Here is a 17757-nt window from a genome sequence, read left to right on the forward strand (position 1 = left end):
AACACACTAGCAAATAAACTAGCAACTTGGAAATACTTTTCAAGTAATTTACTATAATATGAAAACGTACTGTGCCTATAAGAAGCACAGAAAAAGTTATGACAGTTGAAAATTAATAAACTGAAAAGTTATAGCATCAAATCTTTGTAAAAAACACAATTTTAGCAAAGGATTGCTCCCATTCGCAAAGGATAACTAACCCTGATAGCAGGAAAAAAAAAAAAAATACAGAAATAAACTTTTTTTTTTTATCACAGTCAACTACAATCTCACAGCTCTGCTGTGAGTGATTACCTCCCTCAAAACAAGTTTTGAAGACCCCTGAGTTCTGTAGAGATGAACCGGATCATGCAGGGAAGACAAACTTCTGACTGAATTTTTTGATGCGTAGCAAAAGCACCAAAAAAGGCCCCTCCCCCTCACACACAACAGTGAGAGAGATCAGTAAACTGTCATAAATTAAATAAAACGACTGCCAAGTGGAAATAAATAGTGCCCAAAACATTTTTTCACCCAGTACCTCAGAAAATTAAACGATTTTACATGCCAGCAAAAAACATTTAACATTAATAAATTGAGTGTTATTAAAAAGCCTGTTGCTAGTCCCTGCAAATTAGGCTAAAGTTTTATGCATACAGTATAATTCCAGTGAAGTGCCATTCCCCAGAATACTGAAGTGTAAAATATACATACATGACAGCCTGATACCAGTTGCTGCTACTGCATTTAAGGCTGAGTTTACATTATATCGGTATGGCAGAATTTTCTCATCAATTCCATTGTCAGAAAATAATAAGCTGCTACATACCTCTTTGCAGATTAATCTGCCCGCTGTCCCCTGATCTGAAGTTTACCTCTCCTCAGATGGCCGAGAAACAGCAATATGATCTTAACTACTCCGGCTAAAATCATAGAAAAACTCAGGTAGATTCTTCTTCAAATTCTACCAGAGAAGGAATAACACACTCCGGTGCTATTATAAAACAACAAACTTTTGATTGAAGGTATGAAACTAAGTATAATCACCACAGTCCTCTCACACATCCTATCTATTCGTTGGGTGCAAGAGAATGACTGGTAATGGCAGTTAGGGGAGGAGCTATATAGCAGCTCTGCTGGGTGAATCCTCTTGCACTTCCTGTTGGGGAGGAGTTAATATCCCATAAGTAATGGATGATCCGTGGACTGGATACACTTAACAAGAGAAATAGCCTTACAAAAATAAATAGTATTGATTAATTGTTTTATCTCATATATAAGTCAAAACAAGTGCTGCAATATAGCCCTCTGAAAAAATGAGGGCATGGAGTGAAAAGGGGGTGGGCTTTTTAACAGCGAAAATGGTGTGAAAAATGTTGCTCCAAAAAACAGTGCGAAATGACGCGTCATTAGGCGACTTAAATAGCGCCATTGTGTGAAATTCTAAATAAGTTCTGAAAAAACGGAGGTAAGGTAACCGTTAAATTGTCCCTTTAATCACCTCTAAATAAAGTGTTTATATACATTTGCAACTTTCCTCAAACCTTTGTTGTCTATTATTTAAGGAGTATAATGCCTGTCCCAGGGCGAATACATATAAATATATACACAATAAACCTTTACCAAAAGTGCCCAATCCATAGCTTAGAGAGTGTCTCAAACAAAAAAAGAAAAAACAAACATACTGACCTTAAGAAACCCATCCACATATAGCAGACAGCCAAACCAGTACTGAAACATATATATGCCGAGGTAATGGTAGAGGAGTATAATGTTGATCTGTAAAGAGAAGCAGAAGATGAATCCCTGCGGACCAATTTACAGAGAGCCTGTGTCATCAGGCAGTACTCCCTTCACTTCCTTTAGACAATCACTGTACTTTGAGAGAAGCTGGGCTTCAAAATGGTTAGAAGCGCCTTTCATTGAAGAATCAAGCACACCATACTTCACCACCCCCTAAGGAGGCAATGTTTTTAAACTGAGGTATGTGGGAGGGGTATTTATAGGCTTTGAGGTTTGGGAAACTTTGCCTCCTCCTGGTAGGAATGTTTATCCCATAAGTAACAGCTCATAGACTCTCGCCACCTATATGAAAGAAATGTTATATGCAAGCAACAGTGCAATAATAAAATGCTCTAACTATAAGTTGAACCCCTGCAAAGGGATTCAACGCATAATTAAAGTCTGCTTCATAGCAGCAGTGCACTTCTGGGAGCTACCTGAACACATCTGGTGATCCAATGACTAGAAAAATATTTGTAGCCACGAACCACCCGTTAACTCCCAGTAGTGCATTGCTGCTGCTGATATGTGCAGATGCTTTTTCAACAAGGGATACCAAGATCAATATAATGTTCTGCTCTTAAGGAAGGGATCCTTATTTATAGGAAGACTGCAGAAAAATACTGAAGACTTCTCCAGCCCAGAGTTGTGTATACTTTGAATACTGTCCCACCACTAATTAAAAAAAAAAATGCAACATTCTAAAGAATTATGAGACCTGTACACTTTTAAGCTGTGTATAGGAACCAACATGAAATAATTCTGATTAACCTTCTACCACAAAAATGCTTTCTAAGATTTATAAAATGTTTATATTCACTCCTGGAAAGTTTAACAATGAGTTAACATCTGTCCAACATTAACAAAATAAGGATAAATGAAATAAACCTGAAGAAATATGAATTAAAAAGGGAGATGTTAGATAATTACCAGTTTGGCCCATACATCCTTCGCTATAGCTGTCACCACGAACCTGTCCATTGGAAACAGCATTTATCCTGGAAAAAGTATATATTTATTTAAACTGCTGTATTCGCAGGTAGGCATTAAAACAAACAAAAAAAACTAAATTCAATTAATATGTTTTATTTTTTCCAAAAAATTTAGAGCATATTTGGCATAAGGTACATGAAGATGAAAAGAAAAAAAGGAAGGCAATCAACTTTAAAAATGTTTAGATTACAAAAAAATAATTTTGCTCTAAATAAAATGACAAAAATAAACATTGGGTTTAAGAGTCAAAGTGTTTAAAGTTCTAAAACTGCAGGGTTAATACTTCTGATTTCTCTAATGCTTTGTATATTTTTATTGCCCGATAACAGAAATTTGTTCCTTTACTACTTTACATTGGTATGTATTTCTAGTTACATTTTATTCAATAAAAAACATTTAGAAATAAAATAATGTAAAATACATACTGTACGTGCACACAATTTATACAACAACTAACACATTGATTCTGCTATATATAAGCTAACTTGATAATACAGGTACAAATCCGGAGTTCCAAAATCCAAACTTTTTAATTAATAATTTTTTTAAAAAGTAAAAAATTTGCAAAAATTATTATTTTCCCCCACCTGTAAGTCACAATCTTTTTTGCCTGTGTCTTTGATTTGTTTTACTGTGTTCTAAGATGCAAATAATAGTCTATATTTATTTCAAACAACAAATAGTAACTCTGATTACAGTACTGTACTAGGGATATGCATTCCGATCCTTTGTGAAAGTAAGCAGCGGCATGTGCCCTTCAGATATTTTCATAGTCGGATTGATTCCTGTAAAAGATCCCCACATCCATGCAAATCCAGATCTTAGAGTGGGGATCTTTTACAATAATCAACCCAGCTACGAAAATATCCGAAGGGATCGAATCGCTGCTTACTTCTGCATTCTGAGCCTCACAAAGTATCTGAATACGCATCCCTATACTGTATATCTTTCTGTGGGTACTATGTATACAAAAGTATTAAAAAATATATAAAACTACCTTTGGCTTGCAGGTATAAGCTGTATTTTGACATGTAAATATTGCCTAAATTACATAAGATATTGTTGTTTACACTTGGTTACATCTTCTCTTCAAACTGTCCCATTTTACAGATACAAATATTCAAAAATCCAAACTATTCCGATATCCAAACCTTTTCCTGTCCCAAGCAGTTTGGATAAAGGGTTTTCTACCTGTATTAGCCTTTACAGACAATGGAAGCTCACTGGCTGAAACTACCACAGCTCTATTGGTAGACATCCCATAATATTAAGAACATAGAACAGGAATAGCCACGCAAAAAAACAACTATATACTATATATTAAAATGTTGTATTTTTTGCATCAAACAAAATAAAAAGTCCTCAATGTCCCTTTAATTGCAAAAAAATAAATTATTACAAGGACCCTTTAAGGCTGTGACACACTGCAAGCGGAGTGGTGCGCAGCATGTGGATGCGGCTGTGCGCGCTCAGTGTGTCCTGCCTTTTCATCTCTGAGCATTCTGCTGCGTCAGGTCGCGTAGCTAAGCTCTCAGAGATGAAATAATTGAACTTCAGAAGCGATGCGATGCGGTGCAAAGGAGCTGCTTCGCCTCGCGCCGCATCGCTTGCAGTGTGTCACAGCCTTTAATAAGATTTAAATTATGTGAAAATTATTGATCCACTATTCAAGAGAGAAGTAAAGACCTTGAGGAAATAGTTTATATAAATGTATATAAAAACAAAATTTATGCTTACCTGATAAATGTATTTATTTCTTGACAAGGTGAGTCCACGGATCATTTAATTACTATTGGGAATATCACTCCTGGCCAGCAGGAGGAGGCAAAGAGCACCACAGCAAAGCTGTTAAATATCACATCCCTTCCCTCCAACCACAGTAATTCGACCAAAGTAAAAGGAGAGAAAGGAAGCAACAAGGTGCAGAGGTGTCTGAGGTTTATAATACGACAAAAAAGTAAATTTATGCTTACCTGATAAATTGATTTCTTCTATGGTACGATGAGTCCACGGATTCATCCTTTACTTGTGGGATATTATCCTCCTGCTAACAGGAAGTGGCAAAGAGCACCACAGCAGAGCTGTCTATATAGCTCCCCCCCCCAGTCATTCGACCGAAGGTACAGGAAGAAAAAGGAGAAAAACTAAAAGGTGCAGAGGTGACTGAAGTTTAAATCAAAAAAATATAATCTGTCTTAAAATGACAAGGCGGGCCGTGGACTCGTCGTACCATAGAAGAAATCAATTTATCATCAGGTAAGCATAAATTTACTTTTCTTCTATAAGGTACGACGAGTCCACGGATTCATCCTTTACTTGTGGGATACAATACCAAAGCTATAGGACATGGATGAACGGGAGGGACAAGACAGATGCCTAAACAGAAGGCACCACTGCTTGAAAAACTTTCTCCCAAAAATAGCCTCCGAAGAAGCAAAAGTATCAAATTTGGAAAAAGGTATGAAGTGAAGACCAAGTCGCAGCCTTACAAATCTGTTCAAGAGAAGCATAATTTTTAAAAGCCCATGTGGAAGCCACCGCTCTAGTAGAGTGAGCTGTAATTCTTTCAGGAGGCTGCTGTCCAGCAGTCTCGTATGCCAAACGAATGATGCTTTTCAGCCAAAAAGAAAGAGGTAGCCGTAGCTTTTTGACCTATACGCTTTCCAGAATAGACAACAAACAGCGAAGATGTTTGACGGAAATCCCTGGTCGTTTGCAAGTAAAACTGCAAGGCACGAACCACGTTGTGCAACAGACGCTCCTTCATAGAGGAAGGATAAGGACACAGGGAAGGAACAACAATTTCCTGATTAATATTCTTATTAGTAACAACCTTAGGAAGAAATCCAGGTTTGGTACACAAAACCACCTTATCAGAATGAAAAACAAGATAAGGCGAGTCGCATTGCAATGCAGATAGTTCAGAAACTCTTCGAGCCGAAGAGATAGCAACTAAAAAACATAATTTATGCTTACCTGATAAATTCATTTCTTCTGTTGTGTGATCAGTCCACGGGTCATCATTACTTCTGGGATATTATCTGCTCCCCTACAGGAAGTGCAAGAGGATTCACCCAGCAGAGTTGCTATATAGCTCCTCCCCTCTACGTCACCTCCAGTCATTCGACCAAAGACCAACGAGAAAGGAGAAGCCAAGGGTGTAGTGGTGACTGAATTATAATTTAAAAATATGTACCTGCCTTAAAAAACAGGGCGGGCCGTGGACTGATCACACAACAGAAGAAATGAATTTATCAGGTAAGCATAAATTATGTTTTCTTCTGTTATGTGTGATCAGTCCACGGGTCATCATTACTTCTGGGATACCAATACCAAAGCAAAAGTACACGGATGACGGGAGGGATAGGCAGGCTCATTATACAGAAGGAACCACTGCCTGAAGAACCTTTCTCCCAAAAATAGCCTCCGAAGAAGCAAAAGTGTCAAATTTGTAAAATTTGGAAAAAGTATGAAGCGAAGACCAAGTTGCAGCCTTGCAAATCTGTTCAACAGAGGCCTCATTCTTAAAGGCCCAAGTGGAAGCCACAGCTCTAGTGGAATGAGCTGTAATTCTTTCAGGAGGCTGCTGTCCAGCAGTCTCATAGGCTAAACGTATTATGCTACGAAGCCAAAAAGAGAGAGAGGTAGCAGAAGCTTTTTGACCTCTCCTCTGTCCAGAATAAACGACAAACAGGGAAGAAGTTTGGCGAAAATCTTTAGTTGCCTGCAAGTAGAACTTGAGGGCACGAACTACATCCAGATTGTGTAGAAGACGTTCCTTCTTTGAAGACGGATTTGGACACAAGGATGGAACAACAATCTCTTGATTGATATTCCTGTTAGAGACAACCTTAGGTAAGAACCCAGGTTTAGTACGCAGAACTACCTTGTCTGAGTGAAAGATCAGATAAGGAGAATCACAATGTAGGGCTGATAACTCAGAGACTCTTCGAGCCGAGGAAATAGCCATTAAAAATAGAACTTTCCAAGATAACAATTTTATATCAATGGAATGAAGGGGTTCAAACGGAACACCCTGTAAAACGTTAAGAACTAAGTTTAAACTCCATGGCGGAGCAACAGTTTTAAACACAGGCTTGATCCTAGCTAAAGCCTGACAAAAGGCCTGGATGTCTGAATTTTCTGACAGACGCCTGTGTAACAAGATGGACAGAGCTGAGATCTGTCCCTTTAATGAGCTAGCCGATAAACCCTTTTCTAAACCTTCTTGTAGAAAAGACAATATCCTAGGAATCCTAACCTTACTCCAGGAGTAATCTTTGGATTCACACCAGTATAGGTATTTACGCCATATTTTATGGTAAATCTTTCTGGTAACAGGCTTCCTAGCCTGTATCAGGGTATCAATAACCGACTCAGAAAAACCACGTTTTGATAAAATCAAGCGTTCAATTTCCAAGCAGTCAGCTTCAGAGAAGTTAGACTTTGATGTTTGAATGGACCCTGAATCAGAAGGTCCTGTCTTAGAGGTAGAGACCAAGGCGGACAGGATGACATGTCCACTAGATCTGCATACCAAGTCCTGCGCGGCCATGCAGGCGCTATTAGAATCACTGATGCTCTCTCCTGTTTGATTTTGGCAATCAATCGAGGAAGCAGCGGGAAGGGTGGAAACACATAAGCCATCCTGAAGTTCCAAGGTGCTGTCAAAGCATCTATCAGAACCGCTCCCGGATCCCTGGATCTGGATCCGTAGCGAGGAAGTTTGGCGTTCTGGCGAGACGCCATGAGATCTATCTCTGGTTTGCCCCAACGTCGAAGTATTTGGGCAAAGACCTCCGGATGAAGTTCCCACTCCCCCGGATGAAGAGTCTGGCGACTCAAGAAATCCGCCTCCCAGTTCTCCACTCCCGGGATGTGGATTGCTGACAGATGGCAAGAGTGAGACTCTGCCCAGCGAATTATCTTTGATACTTCTATCATTGCTAGGGAGCTTCTTGTCCCTCCCTGATGGTTGATGTAAGCTACAGTCGTGATGTTGTCCGACTGAAACCTGATGAACCCCCGAGTCTTTAACTGGGGCCAAGCTAGAAGGGCATTGAGAACTGCTCTCAATTCCAGAATGTTTATTGGCAGGAGACTTTCCTCCTGACTCCATTGTCCCTGAGCCTTCAGAGAATTCCAGACAGCGCCCCAACCTAGAAGGCTGGCGTCTGATGTTACAATTGTCCAGTCCGGCCTGCTGAACGGCATCCCCCTGGACAGATGTGGCCGAGAAAGCCACCATAGAAGAGAGTTTCTGGTCTCTTGATCCAGATTCAGAGTGGGGGACAAATCTGAGTAATCCCCATTCCACTGACTCAACATGCACAATTGCAGCGGTCTGAGATGTAGGCGTGCAAAGGGTACTATGTCCATTGCTGCTACCATTAAGCCGATCACCTCCATGCATTGAGCTACTGACGGGAGTTGAATGGAATGAAGGACACGGCATGTATTTAGAAGCTTTGTTAATCTGTCTTCTGTCAGATAAATCTTCATTTCTACAGAATCTATAAGAGTCCCCAAGAATGGAACTCTTGTGAGAGGCAAGAGAGAACTCTTCTTTTCGTTCACTTTCCATCCATGCGACCTTAGAAATGCCAGAACTAACTCTGTATGAGACTTGGCAGTTTGAAAGCTTGAAGCTTGTATCAGAATGTCGTCTAGGTACGGAGCTACCGAAATTCCTCGCGGTCTCAGAACCGCTAGAAGGGCACCCAGAACCTTTGTGAAGATTCTTGGAGCCGTAGCCAATCCGAATGGAAGGGCTACAAACTGGTAATGCCTGTCTAAGAAGGCAAACCTTAGATACCGGTAATGATCTTTGTGAATCGGTATGTGAAGGTAAGCATCCTTTAAATCCACTGTGGTCATGTACTGACCCTTTTGGATCATGGGTAAGATTGTCCGAATAGTTTCCATTTTGAACGATGGAACTCTTAGGAATTTGTTTAGGATCTTTAAATCCAAGATTGGCCTGAAAGTTCCCTCTTTTTTGGGAACCACAAACAGGTTTGAGTAAAACCCTTGTCCTTGTTCCGACCGCGGAACCGGATGGATCACTCCCATTAATAATAGATCTTGTACACAGCGTAGAAACGCGTCTTTCTTTATTTGGTTTGTTGACAACCTTGACAGATGAAATCTCCCTCTTGGGGGAGATAATTTGAAGTCTAGAAGGTATCCCTGAGATATGATCTCTAGCGCCCAGGGATCCTGGACATCTCTTGCCCAAGCCTGGGCGAAGAGAGAGAGTCTGCCCCCCACTAGATCCGGTCCCGGATCGGGGGCCCTCGGTTCATGCTGTCTTAGGGGCAGCAGCAGGTTTTCTGGCCTGCTTGCCCTTATTCCAGGACTGGTTAGGTTTCCAGCCTTGTCTGTAACGAGCAACAGCCCCTTCCTGTTTTGGTGCAGTGGAAGTTGATGCTGCACCTGCTTTGAAATTCCGAAAGGGACGAAAATTAGATTGTCTAGCCTTAGCTTTGGCTTTGTCTTGAGGTAGAGCGTGGCCCTTACCTCCTGTAATGTCAGCGATAATTTCTTTCAAACCGGGCCCAAATAAAGTTTGCCCCTTGAAAGGTATATTAAGTAATTTGGACTTAGAAGTTACATCAGCCGACCAGGATTTTAGCCACAGCGCCCTACGTGCCTGAATGGCGAATCCTGAATTCTTAGCCGTAAGTTTGGTTAAATGTACTACGGCCTCCGAAATGAAAGAATTAGCTAGTTTAAGGACTCTAAGCCTGTCCGTAATGTCGTCCAGCGTAGCGGAACTAAGGTTCTCTTCCAGAGACTCAATCCAAAATGCTGCCGCAGCCGTAATCGGCGCGATGCATGCAAGGGGTTGCAATATAAAACCTTGTTGAACAAACATTTTCTTAAGGTAACCCTCTAATTTTTTATCCATAGGATCTGAAAAAGCACAGCTATCCTCCACCGGGATAGTGGTGCGCTTAGCTAAAGTAGAAACTGCTCCCTCCACCTTAGGGACCGTTTGCCATAAGTCCCGTGTGGTGGCGTCTATTGGAAACATCTTTCTAAATATTGGAGGGGGTGAGAACGGCACACCGGGTCTATCCCACTCCTTAGTAACAATTTCAGTTAATCTCTTAGGTATAGGAAAAACGTCAGTACTCGCCGGTACCGCAAAGTATTTATCCAACCTACACATTTTCTCTGGTATTGCAACAGTGTTACAATCGTTAAGAGCCGCTAAGACCTCCCCTAGTAATACACGGAGGTTTTCCAATTTAAATTTAAAATTTGAAATATCTGAATCCAATCTGCTTGGATCAGAACCGTCACCTACAGAATGAAGCTCTCCGTCCTCATGCTCTGCAAGCTGTGACGCAGTATCAGACATGGCCCTAGAATTATCAGCGCACTCTGTTCTCACCCCAGAGTGATCACGCTTGCCTCTTAGTTCTGGTAACTTAGCCAAAACTTCAGTCATAACAGTAGCCATATCTTGTAATGTTATCTGTAATGGCTGCCCAGATGTACTAGGCGCCATAATATCACGCACCTCCCGGGCGGGAGACGCAGGTACTGACACGTGAGGCGAGTTAGACGGCATAACTCTCCCCTCGCTGTTTGGTGAAATTTGTTCAATTTGTACAGATTGGCTTTTATTTAAAGTAGCATCAATACAGTTAGTACATAAATTTCTATTGGGCTCCACCTTGGCATTGGAACAAATGACACAGGTATCTTCCTCTGAATCAGACATGTTTAACACACTAGCAATAAACATGCAACTTGGTTACAATCTTATTTAACAAAAACGTACTGTGCCTCAAAGAAGCACTAAACGATTAAATGACAGTTGAAATAATGAACTGAAAAAACAGTTATAGCATCACTCTTTAAAAACAACTTGTTAGCAAAGGTTTGTTCCCATTAGTAAAGTAACACTAATTAAATTTTAAACATAAAAATCACAGAGCAACGTTTTAAAACACAGTCACTACATAAGTCTCACAGCTCTGCTGAGAGAATCTACCTCCCTTCAAAGAAGTTTGAAGACCCCTGAGTTCTGTTAGAGATGAACCGGATCATGCAGAAAATACAAGAGTAACTGACTGGAAATTTTTGATGCGTAGCAAAGAGCGCCAAAAACGGCCCCTCCCCCTCACACACAGCAGTGAGAGAGAAACGAAACTGTCATAATCAAAACAAGCAAACTGCCAAGTGGAAAAATAATGCCCAAATATTTATTCACTCAGTACCTCAGAAATGCAAACGATTCTACATTCCAGCAAAAACGTTTAACATGAATTAAATACCTATTAAAAGGTTTAATGTACTTTTACAGAGTAATTCCGGTGAAATACCATCCCCAGAATACTGAAGTGTAGAGTATACATACATGTCATTATAACGGTATGGCAGGATTTTCTCATCAATTCCATTCAGAAAATAAAAACTGCTACATACCTCAATGCAGATTCAACTGCCCGCTGTCCCCTGATCTGAAGCTTTTACCTCCCTCAGATGGCCGAGAAACAGCAATATGATCTTAACTACTCCGGTTAAAATCATAAGAAAAAACTCTGGTAGATTCTTCTTCAAACTCTGCCAGAGAAGTAATAACACGCTCCGGTGCTATTGTAAAATAACAAACTTTTGATTGAAGTTATAAAAACTAAGAATAATCACCATAGTCCTCTCACACCTCCTATCTAGTCTTTGGGTGCAAGAGAATGACTGGAGGTGACGTAGAGGGGAGGAGCTATATAGCAACTCTGCTGGGTGAATCCTCTTGCACTTCCTGTAGGGGAGCAGATAATATCCCAGAAGTAATGATGACCCGTGGACTGATCACACATAACAGAAGAAACAGAACTTTCCAAGATAGAAGCTTAATATCTATGGCATGCATAGGTTCAAAAGGAACCCCTTGAAGAACTTTAAGAACTAAATTCAAACTCCATGGCGGAGCAACAGGTTTAAACACAGGCTTGATTCTAACTAAAGCCTGACAAAACGACTGAACGTCTGGAACATCTGCCAGGCGCTTGTGCAGTAAAATTGACAGATATCTGTCCCAGAGAAACCCCGCTTGGATAAAAATCAAGCGTTCAATCTCCAGGCAGTCAGCCGCAGAGAAACTAGATTTGGATGCTGGAACGGACCTTGAATGAGAAGGTCCCGTCTCAGTGGTAGTGTCCATGGTGGCAGAGATGACATGTCCACCAGGTCTGCATATCAAGTCCTGCGTGGCCACGCAGGTGCTATCAAAATCACAGAAGCCCTCTCCTGTTTGATTCTGGCAATCAAACGAGGGAGGAGAGGAAATGGTGGAAACACATAAGCCAGGTTGAACGACCAAGGTACTGCTAGAGCATCTATCAGTACTGCTTGAGGATCCCTTGATCTGGACCCGTAACAAGGAAGTTTGGCGTTCTGACGAGACGCCAACAGATCCAATTCTGGCGTGCCCCATTGATGAATCAATTGTGCAAACACCTCCGGATGGAGTTCCCACTCCCCGGGATGAAAAGTCTGACGACTTAGAAAATCCGCTTCCCAGTTCTCCACTCCTGGGATATAGATTGTTGATAGATGGCAAGAGTGAGTCTCTGCCCATCGAATTATTTTGGTAACCTCTATCATCGCTAGAGAACTCTTTGTTCCCCCCTGATGATTGATATATGCTACAGTCGTGATATTGTCTGACTGGAATCTTATGAATCTAGCTGAAGTCAGCTGAGGCCACGCCTGAAGCGCGTTGAATATCGCTCTCAGTTCTAGAATATTTATCGGGAGGACAGCCTCCTCCTGAGTCCACACTCCCTGTGCTTTCAGGGAATTCCAGACTGCACCCCAGCCCAATAGGCTGGCGTCCGTCGTCACTATGACCCATGCTGGCCTGCGGAAACACATTCCCTGGGACAGATGATCCTGTGACAACCACCAAAGAAGAGAGTCTCTGGTCTCTTGATCCAGATTTATCTGAGGAGATAAATTTGCATAATCCCCATTCCACTGTTTGAGCATGCATAGTTGCAGTGGTCTGAGATGCAAGCGAGCAAACGGAACTATGTCCATTGCCGCTACCATTAGTCCGATTACCTCCATACACTGAGCCACTGACGGCCGAGGAATGGAATGAAGAGCTCGGCAGGTGGTTAAAATCTTTGATTTCCTGACCTCCGTCAGAAAAATTTTCATGTCTACCGAATCTATCAGAGTTCCCAAGAAAGGAACTCTTGTGAGAGAGGTAAGTTAACTCTTTTTTTTACGTTCACCTTCCACCCGTGAGATCTTAGAAAAGCCAACATGATGTCTGTGTGAGATTTGGCTAGTTGGTAAGTTGACGCCTGAATTAGGATATCGTCCAGATAAGGCGCCACTGCTATGCCCCGCGGCCTTAGGACCGCCAGAAGGGACCCTAGCACCTTTGTGAAAATTCTGGGAGCTGTGGCCAACCCGAAGGGAAGAGCCACAAACTGGTAATGCTTGTCCAGAAAGGCGAACCTGAGAAACTGATGATGATCTTTGTGGATAGGGATGTGCAGATACGCATCCTTTAAATCCACGGTGGTCATATATTGACCCTCCTGGATCATTGGTAAAATAGTCTGAATGGTCTCCATCTTGAAGGATGGGACTCTGAGGAATTTGTTTAGGATCTTGAGATCTAAACTTGGTCTGAAGGTTCCCTCTTTTTTGGGAACCACAAACAGATTGGTGAAGAAAATAAAAACATTTTATCACCTCTTTCACTTTACCCTTCCTAGTACTTAGAGTAGGCAAAGAGAATGACTGGGGGTGGAGCTAAGGGAGGAGCTATATAGACAGCTCTGCTGTGGTGCTCTTTGCCACTTCCTGTTAGCAGGAGGATAATATCCCACAAGTAAAGGATGAATCCGTGGACTCGTCGTACCTTATAGAAGAAACCTGTCTTAAAAAACAGGGCGGGCCGTGGACTCACTGTGTCAAGAAATAAATAAATTTATCAGGTAAGCATAAATTTTGTTTTCTTTCTAATGACACGGTGAGTCCACGGATCATCTAATTACTATTGGGAATCAATACCCAAGCTAGAGGACACAGATGATAAGGGAGGGACAATACAAGGAACCTAAACGGAAGGCACCACTGCTTGAAGAACCTTTCTCCCAAAGGAAGCCTCACCCGAGGCAAAAGTATCAAATTTATAGAACTTGGGAAAAAGTGTGTAGAGAGGACCAAGTTGCAGCCTTGCAAATCTGTACCACAGAAGCTTTGCATGCCCAGGAAGAGGAAACAGCCCTCGTAGAATGAGCCGTGACTCTCTCAGGAGGCTGCTGCGCAGCAGTTTTATAGGCCAAGCGAATTATACTCTTCAGCCACAAAGAGAAGTAGCCGTAGCTTTCTAACCCTTACGCTTCCCAGAGAAACCAACAAACAAAGCCGAAGACTGACGAAAATCCTTAGGTCGCTTGTAAATAATATTTCAATGTATGCACCACATCAAGGTTGTGCAGCAGACGCTCCTTATGAGAAGAAGGGTTAGGACACAAAGAAGGAACAACAATCTCTTGATTAATGTTCCTATCAGAAACCACCTTAGGAAGAAACCCTAACTTAGCACGCAGGACTACCTTATCGGAATGAAAAATAAGATAAGGGGGATCACACTGCAACGCCGAGAGTTCCGAGACTCTGTGGGCAGAAGAAATTGCAACAGAAATTGCAACAAGAAACAAAACTTTTCAAGATAATAACTTAATATCTAAGGAAAGCATAGGCTCAAATTGAGCCTGTTGAAGAACTTTAAGAACAAGGTTAAGACTCCAGGGAGGACAGGTTTGAACACAGGCCCGATTCTGACCAAGGCTTGACAAAAAGATTGCACATCTGGTAAATCCGCCAGACGTTTATGCAACAAAATAGACAAGGCAGATATTTGACCCTTCAAAGTACTTGCAGATAAACCCTTCTCCAGACCCTTCTGGAGAAAGGACAAAATTCTAGGAATCCGAACTCCAAGAGTAGCTTCTGGAATCAAACCAATGCAGATATTTACACCATACCTTATGGTAAATCTTTCTAGTCACAGGCTTACGAGCCTGAATCATGGTCTCAATGACCGACTCAGAAAAACCACGCTTTGATAAAATTAAGCATTCAATCTCCAAGCAGTCAGCTTCAGAGAAACGAGATTTGTATGAAGGAAGGGCCCTTGAAGTAAAAGGTCCTTCCTCAATGGAAGTCTCCAAGGTGGAAGAGATGACCTCTCCACTAGGTCTGCATACCAGATCCTGCGAGGCCACCCCGGTGCGATGAGGATCAACACCACCCTCTCCTGTTTGATTCAAGCAATGACCCGAGGAAGGAGAGGGAACGGAGGAAATAGGTATGCTAGACTGAAATTCCAAGGGACCGCAGAGCATCTATCAGTACAGCCTGAGGATCCCTTGACCTCGACCCATACCTCGGGAGCTTGGCATTCTGATGAGATGCCATGAGATCCATTTCCGGCTGTCCCCATTTGAGATCAAGCTGGAAAACACTTCCGGATGGATTTCCCACTCCCCCGTTTGAATGGTCTGTCCGCTCAGAAAATCCGCTTCCCAATTGTCCACTCCTTAAATGTGGATCACAGACCACTGAATAATCTTTGCTACCTCTATCATAGCCAAGGAACTCCGAGTTCCTCCCTGATGGTTGATGTAAGCCACTGAAGTTATGTTGTCCGACTGGAACCTGATAAACCGGGCTGAAGCTAACTGAGGCCAGGCCAGAAGAGCATTGAAGATTGCCCTCGGCTCTAGAATGTTTATGGGGAGAACAGACTCCTCCCGAGTCCATGTCCCCTGAGCCTTTAGAGAGCCCCAGACCACTCCCCATCCCAGCAGGCTGGCGTCTGTTGTCACAATCACCCAGGTGGGTCTGCGGAAGCAGGTTCCCTGGGAGAGGTGTTCCTGAGACAACCACCAAAGAAGAGAATCTCTTGTCACCAGATCCAGATGCAACTGCGGAGACAGATCCGCATAATCCCCGTTCCATTGTTTTAGCATGCATAACTGCAGAGATCTGAGGTGGAAACGGGCAAACGGAATGATGTCCATGGCAGCTCCATTGAGCCACTGACGGCCGAGGAGAGGACCGAAGGGCCAGACAAGAGTCGAAGATCTTTGATTTTCTGACCTCTGTCAAAAATATTTTCATCGATAGGGAATCTATTATGGTTCCCAAGAACACTACCCTTGTAGCTGGAATTAAGGAACTCTTTCCTAGATTCAACTTCCATCCGTGAGAGCGCAGGAACGATAACATCTCCATGTAGGCGTTCGCTTGTTGAAAGGATGGCGCCTAAACCAGTATGTCGTCCAGATAAAGTGCCACCGCAATGCCCCTCAACAGGAGCACCGCCAATAGGAATCCCAGAACCTTTGAAAAAATTCTGGGAGCTGTGGCAAGGCCGAATGGAAGAGCCACAAACTGAAAGTGTTTGTCTAAAAATGCGAACCTCAGAAACTTGTGATGGTCCCTGTGGATGGGAACATGCAGGTACGCATCCTTTAAATCTACTGTTGTCATGAATTGACCCTCTTGAACCAAGGAAAGAATAGAACGAATAGTTTCCATCTTGAAGGACGGTACTCTGAGGAACTTGTTTAGAGGTCTAGAATTGGTCTGAAAGTTCCCTCTTTTTTGGGAACCAAAAATAGATTGGAGTAAAAACCCAGACCCTGTTTCTTTGGAACAGCCTCTCTCTTTATCTGGTCTACAGATAATCTTGAGAGCAGAAACCTGCCCATGGGAGAAAAAGGTCTTTAACTCTAGTTTGTATCCCTGGGAGACGATGTCCACCGCCCCGGGATACTGAACATCCCGAATTCATGCCTGAGCAAAGAAGGAAAGTCTGCCCCCCACAAGATCCGGTCCCGGATCGGGGGCAGACCCTTCATGCTAACTGAGTCAGTAGCGGGCGTCTTAGATTGCTTTCCCTTGTTCCAAGACTGGTTGGACCTCCAGGAAGGCTTGGACTGTTCCTGCTTTGTAGAGGGAGAGGAAAGCTTACCCTTGAAGTTTCGAAAGGAACGAAAAATACTCTGACGTCCCTTTTGCTTATTCCTCTTATCCTGAGGGAGGAAATGACCCTTTCCTCCCGTAATGTCGGAAATAATTTCAGCCAATCCCGGCCCAAACAAGGTCTTACCCTTGTAAGGAATTGCCAAAAGCTTAGACTTAGACGACACATCCGCAGACCAGGATTTCAACCATAGGGCTCTGCGGGCCAGTACGGCAAACCCAGAGATGTTTGCTCCCAGCTTGATAACCTGAAGGGAAGCATCTGTAATAAAGGAATTGGCCAACTTAAGGGCCTTGATCCTATCCTGGATCTCTTCAAGGGGAGTATCTGTCTGAATAGAATCAGACAACGCATCAAACCAGTATGAAGCCGCACTAGTGACGGTAGCAATACACACCACAGTTTGTCATTGTAAACCCTGGTGTACATACATCTTTTTGAGCAACCCCTCCAACTTCTTATCCATAGGATCTTTAAAGGAACAACTATCCTCTATGGGAATAGTGGTTCTCTTAGCTAAAGTGGAAATTGCCCCTTCCACCTTGGGGACCGTGTGCCAAGACTCCTTGATAGAGTCAGCAATAGGAAACATCTTTTTAAAAATAGGGGATGGAGAAAAAGGAATACCCGGTCTCTCCCATTCCCTAGCAATAATCTCTGTAGCCCGATCTGGTACAGGAAAAACCTCCACCATGGAAGGTACATCAAAATACTTGTTAAGTTTACTAGACTTCTTAGGATTGACTACGACAGTAGTGTCGGAGTCGTCCAAGGTAGCCAAAACCTCCTTAAGTAACAAACAGAGGTGCTCAAACTTAAATCTAAATGGTATCACTTCAGCATCAGAAGGAGGAGTTACACTGTCTGAGTCTTCACCCTCAGATGCCACCGAAGTAGCTTCCTCCTCAGTTGTGGCTGTCCAGAATGTTCCTTCCCAGAAATCTGAGTCAGACACCTTACTCCCTAAATCCTTA

The 17757-nt window shown here is 42.5% G+C and overlaps 1 protein-coding gene across 3 annotated transcripts in view; it reads right to left on the reverse strand.

Moving 5' to 3' along the window:
* Nucleotides 1–17757, reverse strand: part of TMEM50A (transmembrane protein 50A) — a 148047-nt gene that overhangs the window by 97821 nt on the left and 32469 nt on the right. For all 3 annotated transcript variants that reach the window (XM_053707210.1, XM_053707209.1, XM_053707208.1), the window contains exon 4: nt 2692–2759. In XM_053707210.1, the coding sequence (XP_053563185.1) occupies nt 2692–2759 (68 nt within the window). The remainder of the gene's footprint in view (nt 1–2691; nt 2760–17757) is intronic.

The sequence above is a fragment of the Bombina bombina genome, chromosome 3 (assembly GCF_027579735.1).
Source record: "Bombina bombina isolate aBomBom1 chromosome 3, aBomBom1.pri, whole genome shotgun sequence".
Classification (NCBI taxonomy): Eukaryota; Metazoa; Chordata; class Amphibia; order Anura; family Bombinatoridae; genus Bombina; species Bombina bombina.